Source organism: Pediculus humanus, genomic scaffold (genome assembly GCF_000006295.1).
Source record: "Pediculus humanus corporis 1103172107436 genomic scaffold, whole genome shotgun sequence".
Lineage (NCBI taxonomy): Eukaryota > Metazoa > Arthropoda > Insecta > Psocodea > Pediculidae > Pediculus > Pediculus humanus.
Window position 1 is genome coordinate 478,158 of NW_002987058.1, and position 17,569 is coordinate 495,726.

Genomic DNA, 17,569 nt, shown 5'->3' on the forward strand with positions numbered 1-17,569 from the left:
TATTAGTCGTCGCGTATACAAAACGAGAGATGAACGGAAAAAGATACACGAACGCGAACGCGCACACCCCCCCCTCCCCGTCCCCGTGCGTGTGTGCGCGTTCGCGTTCGTGTATCTTTTTCCGTTCATCTCTCGTTTTGTATACGCGACGACTAATAATTTTGTCATTAATATCATCATCATTATCGGTGTCAATAGGGGTCGATTAGGTACAGGTTTGCAGGTACGGTATATTTGTAATAATTTCTACTTGGTTGCGATTTTCTTCTTTTTCTTTTTCAATTTAGTCGGGACTTCGTCCAATCCGCTGCTGTATTCCCAATCCGAATACGTTTCTTCCGAACCATCACCCTGTAAAACGATTTATCGAATCGATTATTAAAACTTCGATACGATTTCGATAGTTAGATAGATAAAAAATATTATTATTATTCTCACCTGTCCCAGTGCGTTCGAATGAGTCAAGGGTTTTGAATTGGAAAGTTTGTAATCCTGTTGAATGATGAGTCCGTTCGACGATGTTCCACCCACGTAGTGTTCCAAAACGGAATTGCTCATGTAACCGCCGTTTCCAATGTCTTCTTCTTTCGTTTCCGATCCTCCACTTTCTTCTACGCAGTCTTCACCTCCCGTCGCTCCCGCACTACACGCAGCCGTTTGATATTTGGTCCCGGTGAGAGACGTTTCGCTTTCCGAACTCGGGTACAGATGATTGTGAATCGTTTGATGATTGTTGTTGTTGTTGTTGTTGCTGCTGTGGTTGTTGGTTGACGCCGCTTCGTCTAGTCCGATTTTCATTTCTTCCGATTGTCCTCCGGACGATGAATTTTTTTTCATGATAAAGTCGAGAGCGGCAGCGGCGGCGGCGACAGCGTTTTCGTTACTCTCGTAATTTCTCGCTTCCGTGAAATTTCTCTCCGATTCCGGGATTATGTGAAAAAAATTATTTTCCGACGATTCTCTGCTCCGACCCGAAATGGAAAAATCGTTCGTGGGTTCCGCCATCGGAAAATTTTGCATGCAGTCTTCGAATCCCTGATTCCTTTTCGTGGACGTCGCCGAACTTTCCGATTGTGCCACGGATCGAGGAATGGAAGAATTATCGAAATTGTGACGATTTTGTGCGTTTCCGATATCGTTATCCGGTTCGGATGCCGAAGCCAACAACATGTCGTTATCCGATTCCGCACCGGAATTTTCGTCGTTTCTCGATTGATCAGCTTCTGCCAAATCCGTTCGGTCCGACGAGGGTAGGAAGGAAACGGGAATGAACGAATTTTCACCGACCGGATTGAACGTCGACGATTCGAAAGCGTTATTTTCTCTTATTCCAGGTTGATTTCGATCCCATTGGGGGGGTGCCATCATCATTGAACTGTGATGACCCGCTCCTTCCGTTCTCTCTTCTAAAGGGAAAAAAAAAAAAAATGTCTTAAAGCGCCTCGTAAATATAAACTCGGTAAAAGTCGTTAATTCAAATCGATTCGTTACCATTTTTTTTATGTTTGTTGTTTGTGTCGTTACACGACGAGGACTCATCGTTTCCGTAATTTCTTTTTCTTTCTTCGTTATTGAAATTAATGTCGATGCCGGAGTCGTTGGCGTTGGCGAGAAATTGTCGGGCGTTACTGAAATTGTCTCCTCCCCCTCCGCCTACACCACCTCCTCCTCCTCCTACTCCTTCTCCGACGGAAAACCTCGAATTTCTTCCTTCGTTTTCCAATGGGAAATGATGATCCCTGTTTCCTCTCATCTCGCCGAAATTACTTCCCGATTCCACTTGATTATTGCTCAATCGAACGGGATCGTTGCTTATCACGTGATATTCGGATTCATCGTAGCCGCCGCTGCCGCCCCCACCGCCGCCGCCGCCGCCATTTCTACCAAACGTGAATTCTAATCCGGATGACGCGACCGACGGTTCCAGGTTTCTCCTCAGGTCCAACGTGGGATTATCGCAAATATTCAAATAAGAATTTTTCGGAACGTGATGTTCGTTGTCGGACATTCCCTGGCCTCTCGTTAGATTTTCCCTTATGTTGCTCACGTTCGGATTTTCCAACGTCGAATGATTTCCGCCGAAATTACACAGGGTCGCTTCGAAATACGTTCTCAAATCTCTCAAATCTTCGTTGACGATGTTGTTACTCCTCGGATTCGCCAAATCCCTTATGTTTGATATGTTTGGATTTTCCAAATTGTTATAACCGCCCAAAACGAAAGAACTTATTCCGATGTTTTGCCTTATCGTGTTTTGATTTTCACGGAGTTGACAAAAGAGTGCTTCTATTCTGTTCGGATCTTCCGACAGATTCCTGTTCAAATTCGAACGGTTTTCACGTATGTTGTTTCGATTTTCTATTAGATTTAAATTTCCGCTCGTGTTCGAGGATCTGTCCGAGAGGTTATTCGCACAAACCGTTTCCTGTATCGATTCCAACGTTCTCTCCCGTAGGGGATCCGTCGTGATTTGTTGAAGACCCCTGAATAATTGAATTAAAAATTGCGGTCTCGCTTCGTTCGAACGTATGAAATTTGACACTTCGGATGATATGTTATCCCACAAGTTACTGAAATCAAAAATGAAATTTTTATTGTCGAATAGACAGATACGCGTGAAATGCACGTGGGATGCACGAAATTAATAACTCACGAATTGTTATATCCCCTGTTGTTCAAATGAGTCGTGGCAGCAGAACTTTCTTTTCTTCCCCGAGTCCTTTCAACCCTTTTTTTATTATTATTATTATTATTATTATTATTATTGATTCCGGTGTAGGGATCCTCGTTACCGTGTTCTCTAAACATTTGACTCGAATTGTGAGCTGTCGTGTTCAAATTTTGATTCACGTCGTTTCGAACGCTTCTTAAATTATCAGAACATCCAGGTTCGGGATTTCTCGTTCTTGCTATTCCTCCTCCCCCACCACCACCACCGCCACCTCCGCCTACTCCGATCCCTTCGTTTTTCCTCGAAGCCGTGTTAAAATGCCTCGAATCGTTATCTTGATGTCGCGTTTCGTTTTTGACCGTCGTCGTCGTCGTCATCGTCGTCGCCGTCGTCCTGTGACTTCCTTGAGAATCCGAAGAACGAGTTCTACTTATATGGCCGTGATGATTCATTCCGACGTTTTGACTAGAAGAAAATAAATACTGATGATCTCTGTGTGTTGACGACTCTGCGTTTCCAATGGTTTGACTCGGGTGTTGAGACGTCCCGATTCCGGCGGACTGATTATTATGCGACGATAATAAATCCCTCTGTTGCCTCATTTGAGTGGCCACAGATGTGGGACGTCGCAGGGCTTCTGCTCCCTCGTTGGATTTCGTATGTGAAAGTAAGTTTTGACGAGAATAACTGCAACACAAAATTTTTTTTTTTTTAGATATTCATTCTTTAAATTTATTCCCCTCCCCTCCCCTCCCCTCCACTTTTTTTTTCTTACCTTCGAAAATTATCCCAGTAATTGTTTGCCCTGTTCCCTGGAGGTACTTGATTATTCAAAGCTAATCCCGAATCATCGGGATTCAAACAACCGATCCCGTTTGGATTTCTATTATTCATCCCGGAATTTTGATTTTGATTCCCGTGCGACGGAATGTTTATCCGATTCACATTTCCCATCCTGTTCATATCGTAGTCCATGATATCCGGCACCGAAAAATTAATCAATCCTTGATTTAAATACTGTTGTTGTTGTTGTTGTTCCTGGATTTCCTGATTAGGAACGTTCGACGATGACGTCGACGACTCTCCCCCTCCCCCTCTGTAATTCGATTTATTATTTAAAGGATTTTGATGATGATGATGATGGTGTTGTTGTTGTTGAACATGTGGAGGAAACGTGGAAAATTGATTTGTATAATTCGAATGCGATGCGCCGTGATAATACGACGAAGTCGGAAAAGTCGGAAAATTTATATTTGAATAATTTTCATTTTGAAACATCTGAAAGAAAAACGTATCAAGAGTTAAAAAATTTTTATAGTAAAAATATTTGGAAAAATCAAATTTCCTTACGAGAGCGTTTCGAAGTTCGATTATTTGTTTTTGTTGTATCCAAAGCAATTGAGAACATTGAGCAACCGTCTTTGTCAACATTTGATGCTGTTGAAACATTCCCTGCAGTGATATTTCATCCGGTTTGATGGTTTCCATGAGTGCGTAATCGCAAAAATTTCCCGACATTTCCATTTGATTTTGAGCCTTGAAATAAAAAAATTTGTGTTAAAAGTGTCAGTAGTTGAGAAACTACAAAACAGGTAAGTAAAAATTCTCCCTTTTATTACCTGAAGAGAAAAATTTGTTCTGTCATTGGTATTGGTCACCGACGACAACGGACTCCATCTTGACTCTCGCGTCAAATTATGAGAACCACCGACGGAAGAAGATGGATGAGAGCATCTCGAGAGCGTATCGTTTTTAGACTCTGAAACAAAAATTTTAAATTAAATTATAATAAAAAAATAAAAATATATAATATTATCATAAAAATTCATTATTTAACTTACGCCTATCCAATCCCGATGATGATGGAACGTTTCCGTTTCCGGTTTGTTGCCTAATTTTACCTTTATTCGTCGAGGTAGTAGCATTATTATGACTCGAATGAGGTGAATGAATATTTTCTCTCGACAAAGGCCTATTTGAACAAAAAAAAATGGAAGGTTTACTTTTGAACCGAGAGGTAGCAAGTATTGGGAAAATTAAGAAAAATCATCTACTACCTGTAGCCCGAATCAACGCTTGAAAGTTTCAAACATGGCGGCTCCATTTCCGAATCATCGTCGTCGGGTGACAAACTATCGACTCTCGATTTATTCAACGGTAATTTCCTCGCCATGTTTTGCAATTCGACCCGTGCGGCTTCCAATTTATCTCTTTCCTCTTTCATGGCAGCCGTGGTTTGTTCCAATTCTTTCGTCATCATTTGCATCGTTTCGATCGATATTTCTTCGCTTAATTAATTAATAAAAAATAAATAAATAATAAATAAATTTAAACCGAGAAATCGCCTCCATTTTGTTATTTTTCTTCTTCTTCTTCTTCGCTCACCTATTTTTAATTTGAGATGCAACTGATTCAGCAGGACTAGGAATCGATGAATTGGCTTCGTTAACTAAATTACTGACTAATTGTAAATACGACGGAGACAATCCGGTGTTGTTTTGAGCCGATTGTACGATTTCGAGTAATTCCGTTAAATGATTCAATTTTGATTTGACTTGGTCTAATTTTCTAAAAGGGAAAACATTTTCAAATCAAACAATCGATTGAAAGGAAAATGGAAAATTCTTATTTTTCATCATCTACTTACAATACGTTACTACTAGATTCATCGTTGGGTTGTTGTTGTTGTTGTTGTTCTTCATCCGTTGTTAATCCGTTTTGAACGTAATTAACATTTTCCTTCGAACTGTTACACGATTCCGGTTGTTCGCGTTGTTTCGATTCCGAACAATGAGCATTATTTATAGACGCCATTATTTTTTGTATTTCCAATAATTGAGTCTAAAATGAATGTGAGACAATTACTCAAACTCGAATGCGTTGTTTAAAAAAAATAAATTTTACAAAAGTTTTCTCCATCGACATGTACCTTCATGACATTCAGTTCTTCCATTTTATCGGAAACTAATTGCAAATCAGTCTCTGTATCCGAGAGTACTTCCCGAATTTGTGGCTCCTCGTGAGATTCTTTTCCTTCTAAATTTCTCCCTTGGTTTTCATTCAGACTTTCATAAACCTGAAAAAAATTCAATGTGCCAATTACAAATCTTTCTTTCTCAATTCAAAACAGGTATTCGATTATGTCATAACCGTACCTGATTTCGCATGTTGTAAATCTGTTGAATGGCTTTTAACCTTTGATTTAATTGTTTGACATTCAAATCCATTGTTTTATTTAACGACAGTTCCTGATGTAAATTTGAAGCTCTTGCCACAAGTCGTGATTGTTCTGCTTGTGCTTCTTGTAATTGTTGTTTTGCTTTTTCCTGTAGCTTTAATAAATCCTTTCAAAAAAAATTAAACAGGTCATAATGCGCATGAAATATTAAAAAAAAATTTAAATTTTATTTTTACCCACATACCCTTTTCCTTTTCTGTAAAGCTTCTATTTTTTTTGAACTTTCTTCAGATTGTCTCGTAAGTTCTTCTTCATCAGTCTCAACATTATTATTGCCCTACACATTTAATAAATACTTTAAGTTAAATAAAAACAATTTTTTTTTAATATAAATTTTCAAAAGACTTCACACAAAACTTACACTTAATTCTTCTGAAGGACATAACCCTGGTCCATAATTATCTGTTAAAATTTTATTGAATTTTTGCATTCGTCTTGAATCACCACATTCGTTTGGTTGCTGGAAAAAAATAATGTAAACACTTAAAAAAAGATAAACATGATGAAATTATAAAAATATAATAATAATACAATTTCAATTATTGTTAGAAAAAAAAAATTTTTCTTTACCATTCATTGGTTTCATAACAATGCACAGCAACACTTACCGAATCTGACGATTTAACTAAAACATTCATAAGATCTGCAGTCTGTTGTAGGTAAGTTTGAATTTGTGAAAGTTTATTAACAACTTGCTTGTGATCTGATAATTTAGTTTTATCCGATGAACTATTATGAGAACAATCCTGTAAAATCATTTTAATGTACTTACATAATTATTATCATTATATTTTTCTCGGAAGTTTTATATATATTTTTTTTTTAGTCGAGAAAAAATTATTAAAAATTTTGTTATTAATAAATAAAAACCAAAACAAATCAAAACCAAATAAAATTTTAAGCTCAATAAAATGTTTATATAAATTCGGCAACTATTTAAAATTTAATATAATGTAACTTACTTCAGAGTTTTCGTTTTGCGATGTCATCGTTGACGATCTAGACCTTTCTAATTCGCAATGAATTGAATCGACTTCATTTTCTGAATGAGTGCTACTTTTGGTACCAGCATGTTTTTTATTTCCAACTCCAGAAAAATGATCCCAAACTGGAGTGGAAGACTGAAAAACAAAGAAACAAATATTAATTTTTATTACGATTTATTAAATATATATGCCTGACTATACTGTGATAATATTGTAAAAGGTTTTAAGGTTTAAGGTTTACATATATGCAAGAACATGAAATAAAAACTTACAGATTGGTTATAATGTTCTTTGGATGATTTTTGAGACTGGGATCCATTACTTTTTACTTTATTTTTGGGCACAGTTCCAGTTTGGCGACCATTCAAACCAGGAGCCATTTTATACTAATCCAGTATCTAATAATTAAATTAAATTAAAATTATATAAAAAAGTAAATAATTTTGACAAAATGTAATGTAAAGTAAGAATCAGTTTCTTTTTAAAATAATTTTTCAACAATTGTTTTTTAAAAAACAAAAAAAATTTTAGTTTGCTCGTTTTTCAAACGTGATGATAAAACTAAACTGCAAAATCAAATGAAAGAGGAAAAGTATGATTTTTTTTTAAATTGAATAAAACTTTTTTAATTAAGAATGCTCTCGTATCAATCAAATCAAGTTTTTCATACCAACTGACACTCTTAATTAAATAAATAAGGATACGCTTGGTTTTCTTAAATACTAAAGACTTTTCTAATTTGTCGTTCGTAATACATATTTATCAAAGATCAGAAAAATTGTTTTTAAAAAAAAGTAAAAAAATTACAAATTTACAACAATCACATTTCAAATTTTATCTGAGGTTTGGAAAAATTTTCTTATGTGAAAAAATTATATTTAAAAAATAAAATGGGAAAAAAAATTATTTTAAATTACATACCCAAAAAATTTAAATAAAAGTAAAAATACTTTTTTTTAAACACTATTTCTCTAATATAACTTTAAATTTTTAATTTAATTTTGATGTTTGACTACTAGATGAAGAACGAAGCCATCCTTCCTTGATCTTATTCCACCGCCTTTTAAGAACGATCGAATTGAGAAAAATATAACAAAATCGAGTCATAGAGATATAAACACATCCAGAACGCAATGGCAAATATTTAACGACGAAATAAAATGGCGGAAAAAATTTTTAATGAAATTGTCACATAATTACGTGGATTTTATTTATGGATCATATATTTATAAATAAAAACATGAACTTTAACTTTTTACAAATAATTTTTTAAAAAAACTTTCACTTCCTAATTTTTTTCTTTTAAAAATTTTTCAATTGAAAAACTAAATTTTCCTAAATATTTCATATTAAAATGATATTTTTGTTTTTTCTTTTAGTAAAACTTTAATTTTAACCTCATTTATTTAAAAAAAAAATAACAGATAAATTTTAAAATGCAATTAAAATTATGCACATCATAATTTTTTTTGTTTTTTTTTATTAAGCATTTTTTTTAACGATTGAAAAAATATTTAATTTTATAGAAAGGAAATATTAAAATTACACAATTAAATTAAATGGTAAATTTTAATGAAATAATATGTAAAAAAAAAAAAAAAAAAAAAAAAATCTAAAGATAATATCTACATACTTATTATATAAATAATATTATTTTAATTAAGAAAAAAAATGAATCGATTCTCAATCAATTGCTAATTTAAAAACATTTCTTCCAACCAGTTGGTATAACACTCCTACGGCTAATTTGAATTAATGATGAAATTATTATTATTATTATTATTATTTATAATAAATAATATGTTAGAATAATGGTGTATGATTTTTCTTCACAACATAACCAACTGAAAACAAAAAAAAAAAAAAATCGACACAAAATACTTAACCTCATCATCTTACTATTATCAAATCAATTTTAATAATTTATTTAAATATTTAAAACTATTTTAATAAATAAATATGTAAAGCACATTAGAGAAAAAAGTTTATTTATAAAACTGGATTAAATTTTATTTACAAAATAATCGTTTCACATGATGAGTATTATTAATTTTCAAAAAAATTTCCAAATTAAAAAAGCGAAATGACAAAATTTATGGATGACAAGGGGATTTGCTTGTTTGAATTGTTTTAACTAAAAATCCAACTAAAAAAATTTAAAAAAAAAAAAACAAAAAAATAAAAAGAAATAATCATCAACTGTTATTTGTATAGGTTAATGTATATTGAAAATTCATTTACTAAAAAAAGCCATCAAAAAAAAATAATTTTTTTTGAATTTAATGCTTTTATTTATTTAAGTACCTTCTTGTATTTAATAAAATTTAACTTTTTTTTTTAATTACTTACTCAAATTAATCACGCCGATAACTATTAAATATCCAGCTAAATTTTGCAATGTGTTTTCCCTAGCCCTCCTTCTTTCTTCTTCTATTTGATCCGTTTCAATGGCAAACTTAGGATTTTGAAACATGTTGAATTATTTTTCCGATTTATATATATATATTTTAATAAAATAACGACTTATAATATTTATATTTATATAAAATAACTTCTATCAAATAAATATTCAAATGAGCACTACACCGATTATGATTAAAAACAAAATGTATTAATAAAAGGCTGTGAAATGAAAACATACAATTTTAAATTTCCCTCCAATTTTCAAATGTTTATAACATCACTCCCCCGTTATTAAAATAATTAATATGAGATAATCAATTAACGTTAATTAAAATAAATTAAATAATTATTAAAAAAAAAAAAAAAAAACCAAATCGTTACTTTAATAATTTCTTTAATAATGTGTTTTTCCATTAAATGTTTAACAATTGTTTTTTTTTTTTACATTAAAATTTACAATAAATTTAAAATAATAATAATAATAATAATAATTAGTTTTTCACTAAACTAAATTGAAACGAATAAAATTTTCAATTAAAAAATCTATTTTAAAAAATTTATTTCTATACAGAGATAGATAATTTACTTAAAGTAATAATAATAATAATAATAATAATAATAATAATATAAATATACACAATTAACAACATTGCTACCTAATTAATTTAGGATTTGGTAATACAGAATCTTGATTTATTAAATATGGTATGACTTTTGTTATGTCTTTTAATTTATATCTAAGCCAATCGGGTATGGATTCTTTTTGATTGTATTTAATTGCCGTATTTTTCGAATCGGAAAATATTATTTCGCCCGAATTCGAATTGAATAAAAGTTTCGAACCGTCCAAATACTCGATTTCTATGGCTCCATTAGGAAACTGCAAATGAGAGAGAGAGAGAGAGAGAGAGAGATAGTAAAAATCAACACGATTTTAATAATATTCCATCCGTAATAATTAAATATAAATTACCTGGACGGCAACTCCTAATCCAGCCACTCGAATTCTGCGACTTATCCCGGAATCTGAACGTTTTTTATTTTTCGGCGTACTCTGAGCTCTGGACTGATAAGGTGTTACCGATGTGAGAAATCCATGATTCTGAATAATAGCAAAAACAAACATTTCATTCATTCACGTAACGATCAAGTTAATATTTTCACTTGATTGTAATCCTTACGCTTGTTAAATTTGAAAATCCACTATTACTCGAATGACAGGTATTTTCTTTTGCACTGAATATATTCCCACAGGAACTTGGTTTTCTTCCTACGATGATTGGAAAACAACTCAGGGATTTGTTTCCGAATGACGTCATGTCTTGTAACGTTTTCTCCAATTTCAAACAATGTTGATAACACTTGAAATGAAATTTTTAATTAAAATTTTAATTAAATAAATTGATAATTTTGTTAGTCATCCTGTGGGAGACTCACTTGAAGAAAATGTTGCACGTTAAGATTCGAATTATTATTTCCACTCGTCATATCCGACATTTGATAACTGCTTAAACTCCCGGATTCGTTAATGATTTTAACAATCTTTCCATTTTTGCTTATTTTTCCTCCTGCCGGATCAAATTCAAAGGAAAAAAATTAATTAAAGATGGTGGCGGTGGTGGTGGTGTAAGTAATAACGAAGACGATAAAAATAAAATTTTATTATTTTGCTCACCGGAATAAAACATGACTTCGAAATCATCCGGTGAATTTTCCATAAGCAAACATTTAGCTTGATCGCTGTAAAAAGTTATTTTTGGAGTTTTCGCTTTGACTAAATTAACGAAACGAGACGCGTACAAATATCTAAAATAAAAATGTATGTAAATTTATTATTATTATTATCATTTAAAAAAAATGTCTCTTTTCCCATTCAATTACTTTTTCCAATGTTTTTGAGGAAGGTTTTCATAACTGTATATTCCATCCGTTCCTAATTCTGGCAAATCAGGAGGTTTATCCTTTAACGGTTTGTTAACTGAATAAACGACGACCTAAAACAAAAAAAAATTTCGATTAGGTTTTTAATATTACAGCCATATTTAATTAAAATAAATTACCCTGATTCCATCTTTTGAAATTCTACAACAGTCCACGACTTTTTCTTCCTTTCCTTTCCTCTTGAGAAATTCAATAACAACTTCTCCAGACTCGGTTATACTTAAAACAGCCTTGTTCGTTTTATGTCTGGCAGGTTGTAACCTTTCCGAATTAATGGGTAAAACCTCAAAAAAAAAAAAAAAAAATTAAATAATTTTAAATTTACCCAGGAGTATTTTCCATTTTCTGCAAAAAAAAAAAAAAAAAAATATTTACTTTTACTCCATCGATTACGATTCGACACGATTCGGGCGAAGGATATGAATTTTTTTCGCCGGATGTGAATTTATTTTCCGACAGTAAAACAGATGAACTTTTGATGCAATCGACATTTTCCGAATTTACAGAATGTTGATTGGCATAAATAACTTTGTTCTGACTGCAATTGTTCCTGTATTGGCTCCCCGAACAACATGAATTTTGAATGAATTGATTACATTCTTTTCCTTGCATGCTACCGTGAGCATCGCAACCGTGAATCATGTTATTTTTTCTGACTTCTTCTTCTTCTTGAATATTCGTGCAGCAATGGGTATCGACGACTTTTTTAAACTTTTCCACGCAATGACATAAACTATTTAGGGTTTTCCCACAATTTGCATTATGACGAATATCCGAAAATGCTGTCTCACTATTTTCTCGATAAATGGGATTACTTTGTTTTGCGATATTTGACAAACTGTTAGATTTTCGTAAGCAGGGATTTTCAACGATAAAATTATTATCAGTTCCGGTGGAAAAAATTCGATTATGAAAATTACTCGATTGTTGATTACATGGATGTTCTGAACCACATTTATTCTGATAATTTGAAAAACACTGACGAGGAAGATGCTCAAAAACATGTGGACCATTATTCGAATTAGGAAATAAAGATTCTGTATTGATATCTTGATGCGTTCTTTTCAAATCAGGCGTTTCTAAAGGCCTGAAAATCCAAAAAAATTATTATTAACTACTGAAAAATAATGACAAAAGGTAGGAAATTTTGAATCGTGCATTACCTGGACGTGACCTGTGAATTTTTGTACTTGGAACGAAAATCCTCGTCACCGCGAACTGACAAATTTTTTAAATTCGTCAAACTTTTTTGCGAATTATTTGTATTGGTTGACATTGTATACTGACCACTGTCAATGGAATCATTCATAAAATTTAATATTCGATTATGAGAATATTTCATCATAAATGGATGTTTTAAAATATCTGGTAATGTTAATCTATCCTTGGGATTTTTTTCTAATAAATTACTAATCAAATCTTTAGCTTCAGAAGATAAATTTTCAGGTTCCTATAATCCAAAACAAAATACATTATTAAATTTTTATTTTTTTCGCATGGCAATTTTAAAGTTAGAAAAAAATAAAACCATTATTTTAATAATATTCTGACCTTATAATCTGACATAACTACTTTAGTTAAAGTACTTTTAACTGCACTAGTATCAAATGGAGGTTTCCCAACTAATAATGTGTACAACATAACTCCAAGACCCCACACATCTACTTGAAGTCCATGACAACTTCTAGTCGCTACTTCGGGTGATATGTAATTGGGCGTTCCACACATGGTCATATGAGTTTCGTTTGGTGCCATTAATTGAGTAGCCAGACCAAAATCTGCTATTTTCTAATTAGGCGAACCAAAAAAATTAGAAAAAAAACTAAAATCTACTTGATGAAAATACCTAATTTATTATACTCACAATTTTCATGTTTCTGGTTAAAAGTAAATTGGCTAATGTTAGATCTCTATGAACAATGTTGTGCGAATGTAAATATTTTAATCCGTCTATAACTTGTTGAAGGACCTCATAAGCTTTATTTTAAAAATTAAATGTGAATTTAAATTTTGATTGAAAAAAAAAAATTAAATATTCAATTTAAAACAAAATCATACCTTCACATTCTGATAAGACTTTATTTTGTTGCCTTAAAAATCTTTGAAGTTCACCATTTTCGCAATATTCTAAAACAAGGTAAACATAATTACAGTCTTCGAAAAAACAATAAAGTTCTAAAACAGAGGGATGTTTTAATTTTGAATGTATAGAAACTTCCTGCTTCACTCTCGATATCATTCCAGCAGCAAACATTGATTTTTTATCAATCTAAATTTAAAATAAAAAAAAAAAAATTATTATAAAATGTTAGTAATAAAAAGCTTATAATCTAAATGATAATAAATTACTTTCCATTTTTATAGCAACAATTAATTGAGTTCTTAAACATTTAGCTTTGTACACAGTTGCAAATCCTCCTTTTCCTAGAAAAGGTCCTACTTCGTAGTCCTAAAAATATATTTAATATTTAGATAAAAACATATTTTACATTCATATGTGTAAGAAATTTGTGTTTGTAATAATTATTGCTTAGAAAAAGTAAATAAAAAAATACTTTAGCTCCTTAAAAGTACTTTGCTATGTATAACTAACCTCGATCCTAATTCCAAATCCTAAAGGATTATCCATATTCTGAAAATGATTATTGGTAATCATCGTAATATTTTAATTTTTAACACTTTTAATTTACAATATGATACAAAAATAAACTTAATAATTTAATATAATTAATTTGTGACAATTTTAAACTCATCATTACCGTTAACTACTTTACCGCGGCGTTATTTCGCTTGTTAAGTTGGCACAACTTATACAAACAGTTTAAAACTGCCATCTTTAACTGATAAATTAAAACGTATAACATTTTTAAAATCTTCCAAATTACTTTTTTTTCAACTTATTTCAATATAAATAATATATCAAATGATATTAATTTTTTTTTTTTTGATTTTAAATTTAAACTTAAAATTAAACCCGTTAAAAATTTAGTGGAAATTTTCATATTTAATTCAAATTTTAAATTAAATACTTGTAAAGATTATAAAAGAATATAAAAAAAAACATTAATTAATTTTTTAAATTATTTTTTTTATTAATTTTTAAATTTATATTGAATAATTTGTTATCAATGTCTAAACTTTTTAAATAGCGGATGTTTTACGGATGAACTTGGTTTTTTGTATTCTACATAAACTGCGTCATCTGCTCCGGATAAAGAACTGATATTTCCTATTCTTCTATGAGCCATAACTCCTGGCTTGCCACCTTCACCTGGAATCCTTTCTTCCTCTGCATCAGTATCATTTGCAGCTAAAACTTGCTGTAGTAATTGTCCTTGTTCATCTCTTGTCTTATAAAACATATCAGGTTCTTCTTCCATGCCAGCTAGCTGGGTTATCACTTTGTAACTATATCCTGAAACACACACATAAAGCATAAATATATTTATTTTTCACATTAAGTCTTTAAAAAATAAAATAAAAAACCATCAAACCTTGGTTAACGAGAAAACTCTGTCTTTTTCTTGAATAACTCATCTCAATAGTATCCTGCGATACAAGGGTATAAAAAAAAGCATTATATTCTTCTGCTATAGCACCCTTTTTGGCTCTTAAAATTCTTCCAAGTCTTTGAGCCTCTTGACGCCTTGAACCTCCATGAGAAGAAATTTGTATAAGAACAGATGCATCAGGAAGATCGAAACTAGTATCAGCTACTTTGCTCACAAAAATAGTGTTTATCTTGGGATTGATTTTAAAATTTTGTAAAATTTGTATTCTTTCCATTTGAGAAGTGGGTCCATAAATAAATGGTTTATTCATTTTAATAGCATAATGTTTTAAAGCAAAAACATTATCTGAAAATACAATAGTTTTGTCTCCTCTTCTCTCGTGATAACGAATCAAATATTGACAAGCTCGAAATTTATTTGGATTCATCACATATAATAACTAAAAAAAAAAATTTTTTTGATTGAATTAATATACACAAGTAGTCAATTGAGATATTGAGATTTCTTTTAACAATTATTTTCCTTCTTTAGTACCCTTCATTATAATTTTATTTTGTGAAAAAAAGTTACTCACCAATTTTTTACTGGTCCTACAAATTAAATATTCCCTATAAAATTCAGGTGTCATCGGACACCAAACTTCAGCACATTGCACTCTAGCAATAAATCCACGATTTTGTAATTCTAACCAATTAGCTTCATACAATTTTGGACCTATTAAAAAATTTAAATCAGCTATTTTATCATCTTCTCGAAGTAAAGTCGCTGTTAATCCTAATTTACAATGAGATTGTACAATTGTTAATACACGACGAAACATTTTCGCTGGAATTGTATGAACCTAGAAAAAAAAATTTAGAAGGAAATAGAATATAAAATTATCAATCACTTGAAAATTATTTAAACATGTTAATTACCTCATCTAAAACCATTATTCCCCACTCCTGGTCCTGAAGCCATTTCATTGTCTCAGCAGCTTCCCATGATCTCTTCTGAGTATGTGTAATCATTGAATATGTAGTAATCAATATTCCACAACCCATTGGTTTATCTTTAGCTTCAGAAGTAAATCGACAAATGATGCTATCATCAGCTGTCGACCACATTTTAAATTGTTGTTTCCACTGTTCTACAGATACTCCAGAATTACAAAGTACCAGTGCTCTTTTTCTTACAGTGCAGCAAGCTGTTACTCCGACTAAACTTTTCCCAGCTCCACAAGGAAGAACGATAACTCCTTTACAAAAATAAAATTTTCATTCGTAATTAGCAATAATAACTACTATATATTGTAAAAATTTGATTATATTTAGAATTATTTATAAATTTTAAGTTTCTTTGTATTGAAATGAAAATTTTATTTGGGCAGTTTATAATTAAAAAACATTCAAAACATTTAAATTAAAAACATTCAACTTACCAGATCTAGCTCTACCATTTCCAAACATTTTTCTTAAGCTTTTTTCTTGATAAGGCCTCAAGACGGCAGAGGGTTTTAAATCTATATTAATATCAGGATTATGAGTATCATTTCTAAAATCATATTCAGCTAAAAGTGGGTGTTCTAATTCAATACACCTTTTTTGTAAAATTTCAATTTTTTCCTGATCAACTTCAAATGAAACAGTTTTTGAAATTACTTCTTCCTCATCTTCTTCTTCTTCTTTGTCTATTTTATCATAAAACATGGTTATGTCTTCAGGTACTTCTTCGATTGTCTTGTCATCTTCTGTTTTAGTATTTTGATTGGTAGCCGTAACTTCCTAAAAAAAATTATAAAATTATAAATTAGATATTTAAATTCAATCATTTACAATAAGATTTTCAATATGATAAACTTTCACAATTTTCCTTAAATTAATTCAATTAATAACATGAAATATTTTTATTTAATTTATAGCTAAGTTACATATAATTTAAAAATTTTAAATTGATCAAACCTTAGTCGCTGTATTTTTAAATGCAGAAACTCCTTTTTTATCAATTGTTCCAGCGATAAATCCTTCTTTTGTTAAGGTTTCATTTTCGACAGTTCTTTTTAAACGACATTCTTGAATTACTGGATCTTTTAACAGTTTTTGTAAAACATCAGGAAATGGACTTTCGACAAAATATCTATTATGTTTTAATACTAATTTAACTTTGCCATAGGAAAGAGTACACAATTTAATAAATTCTTTTATACCATCAGGTATACTGCATTTTGAAAGTTTGGATAAAAATTCAATAATGTCTTCGGTTTGAAGTCCAACTGACACGGCAGCATAAAGAGAATATGCAGTTAATTTATATTCATGTATATGTTCTGGTCTGCAGACAGGTTCCGAAATGGCGATAAGAAAATCATGTGCATGTTTGTAAACTGGCGAAAAACTTTCTAAAAAAATATGACCATTTGGAGCTACCCAAAGCGGTCTCCACTTATTATCAGTTTTAAGAACCATTTGAGATCTGTAGTCTTTTGCACCAAACTCATCTTCATCAGCTTTAGTATCCTTTTCTACATCTTTTGTAGCAGCTTCAGGAACACCTTCACCTTCTTGAACATCTGCTAAATCATCAATAAACTCTTCATCATCTTCTCTTCTTTTTCGTTTTGCTTTTTTATCACTTTTGTCTTTATATTTTTTTGATCCTAAAAGATTATTCAAAATATTAAAAAATAAAGTTTGATATTGTAAGGTTTAAAAAAAATGCATAAAAATACAAACCTTTGTAGTCCATTTTCAATGATTTTAATTTTCAATTTTCCTGTAAAAACAACTAAAACACAGAAAAAAATTTTAAGTAGCAGTTTGATTACATATTTAAAATCACA

The 17,569-nt window shown here is 31.0% G+C and overlaps 4 protein-coding genes across 4 annotated transcripts; all 4 read right to left on the reverse strand.

Moving 5' to 3' along the window:
- Positions 1–246: 246 nt before the first annotated feature.
- On the reverse strand, positions 247–4,937 carry Phum_PHUM087540 (uncharacterized protein; the record flags this gene model as incomplete). The annotated part of the gene is made up of 13 exons (XM_002423784.1): positions 247–351; positions 439–1,406; positions 1,492–1,628; positions 1,698–1,811; positions 1,890–2,570; positions 2,654–2,728; positions 2,807–3,005; positions 3,072–3,358; positions 3,447–3,949; positions 4,022–4,207; positions 4,291–4,430; positions 4,513–4,643; positions 4,729–4,937. The coding sequence occupies 13 exons, from the start codon at positions 4,935–4,937 to the stop codon at positions 247–249; spliced, it is 3,735 nt and encodes a 1,244-aa protein (XP_002423829.1).
- Positions 4,938–5,052: 115 nt separating this feature from the next.
- Positions 5,053–7,275, reverse strand: Phum_PHUM087550 (uncharacterized protein; the record flags this gene model as incomplete). The annotated part of the gene is made up of 9 exons (XM_002423785.1): positions 5,053–5,239; positions 5,319–5,512; positions 5,601–5,747; positions 5,827–6,015; positions 6,094–6,186; positions 6,271–6,369; positions 6,518–6,655; positions 6,872–7,030; positions 7,168–7,275. 9 exons carry the CDS (start codon positions 7,273–7,275, stop codon positions 5,053–5,055), a joined length of 1,314 nt encoding a protein of 437 aa, XP_002423830.1.
- Positions 7,276–9,950: 2,675 nt separating this feature from the next.
- Positions 9,951–14,103, reverse strand: Phum_PHUM087560 (uncharacterized protein; the record flags this gene model as incomplete). Its single annotated transcript, XM_002423786.1, has 15 exons — positions 9,951–10,178; positions 10,272–10,400; positions 10,480–10,659; positions 10,736–10,866; positions 10,974–11,104; positions 11,180–11,292; positions 11,359–11,523; positions 11,615–12,326; positions 12,403–12,689; positions 12,791–13,027; positions 13,104–13,216; positions 13,298–13,508; positions 13,608–13,688; positions 13,833–13,871; positions 14,014–14,103. 15 exons carry the CDS (start codon positions 14,101–14,103, stop codon positions 9,951–9,953), a joined length of 2,847 nt encoding a protein of 948 aa, XP_002423831.1.
- Positions 14,104–14,364: 261 nt separating this feature from the next.
- Phum_PHUM087570 (DNA excision repair protein haywire, putative) lies at positions 14,365–17,475 on the reverse strand (the record flags this gene model as incomplete). Its single annotated transcript, XM_002423787.1, has 7 exons — positions 14,365–14,654; positions 14,734–15,190; positions 15,326–15,592; positions 15,669–15,988; positions 16,172–16,514; positions 16,692–17,386; positions 17,463–17,475. 7 exons carry the CDS (start codon positions 17,473–17,475, stop codon positions 14,365–14,367), a joined length of 2,385 nt encoding a protein of 794 aa, XP_002423832.1.
- Positions 17,476–17,569: the final 94 nt, after the last annotated feature.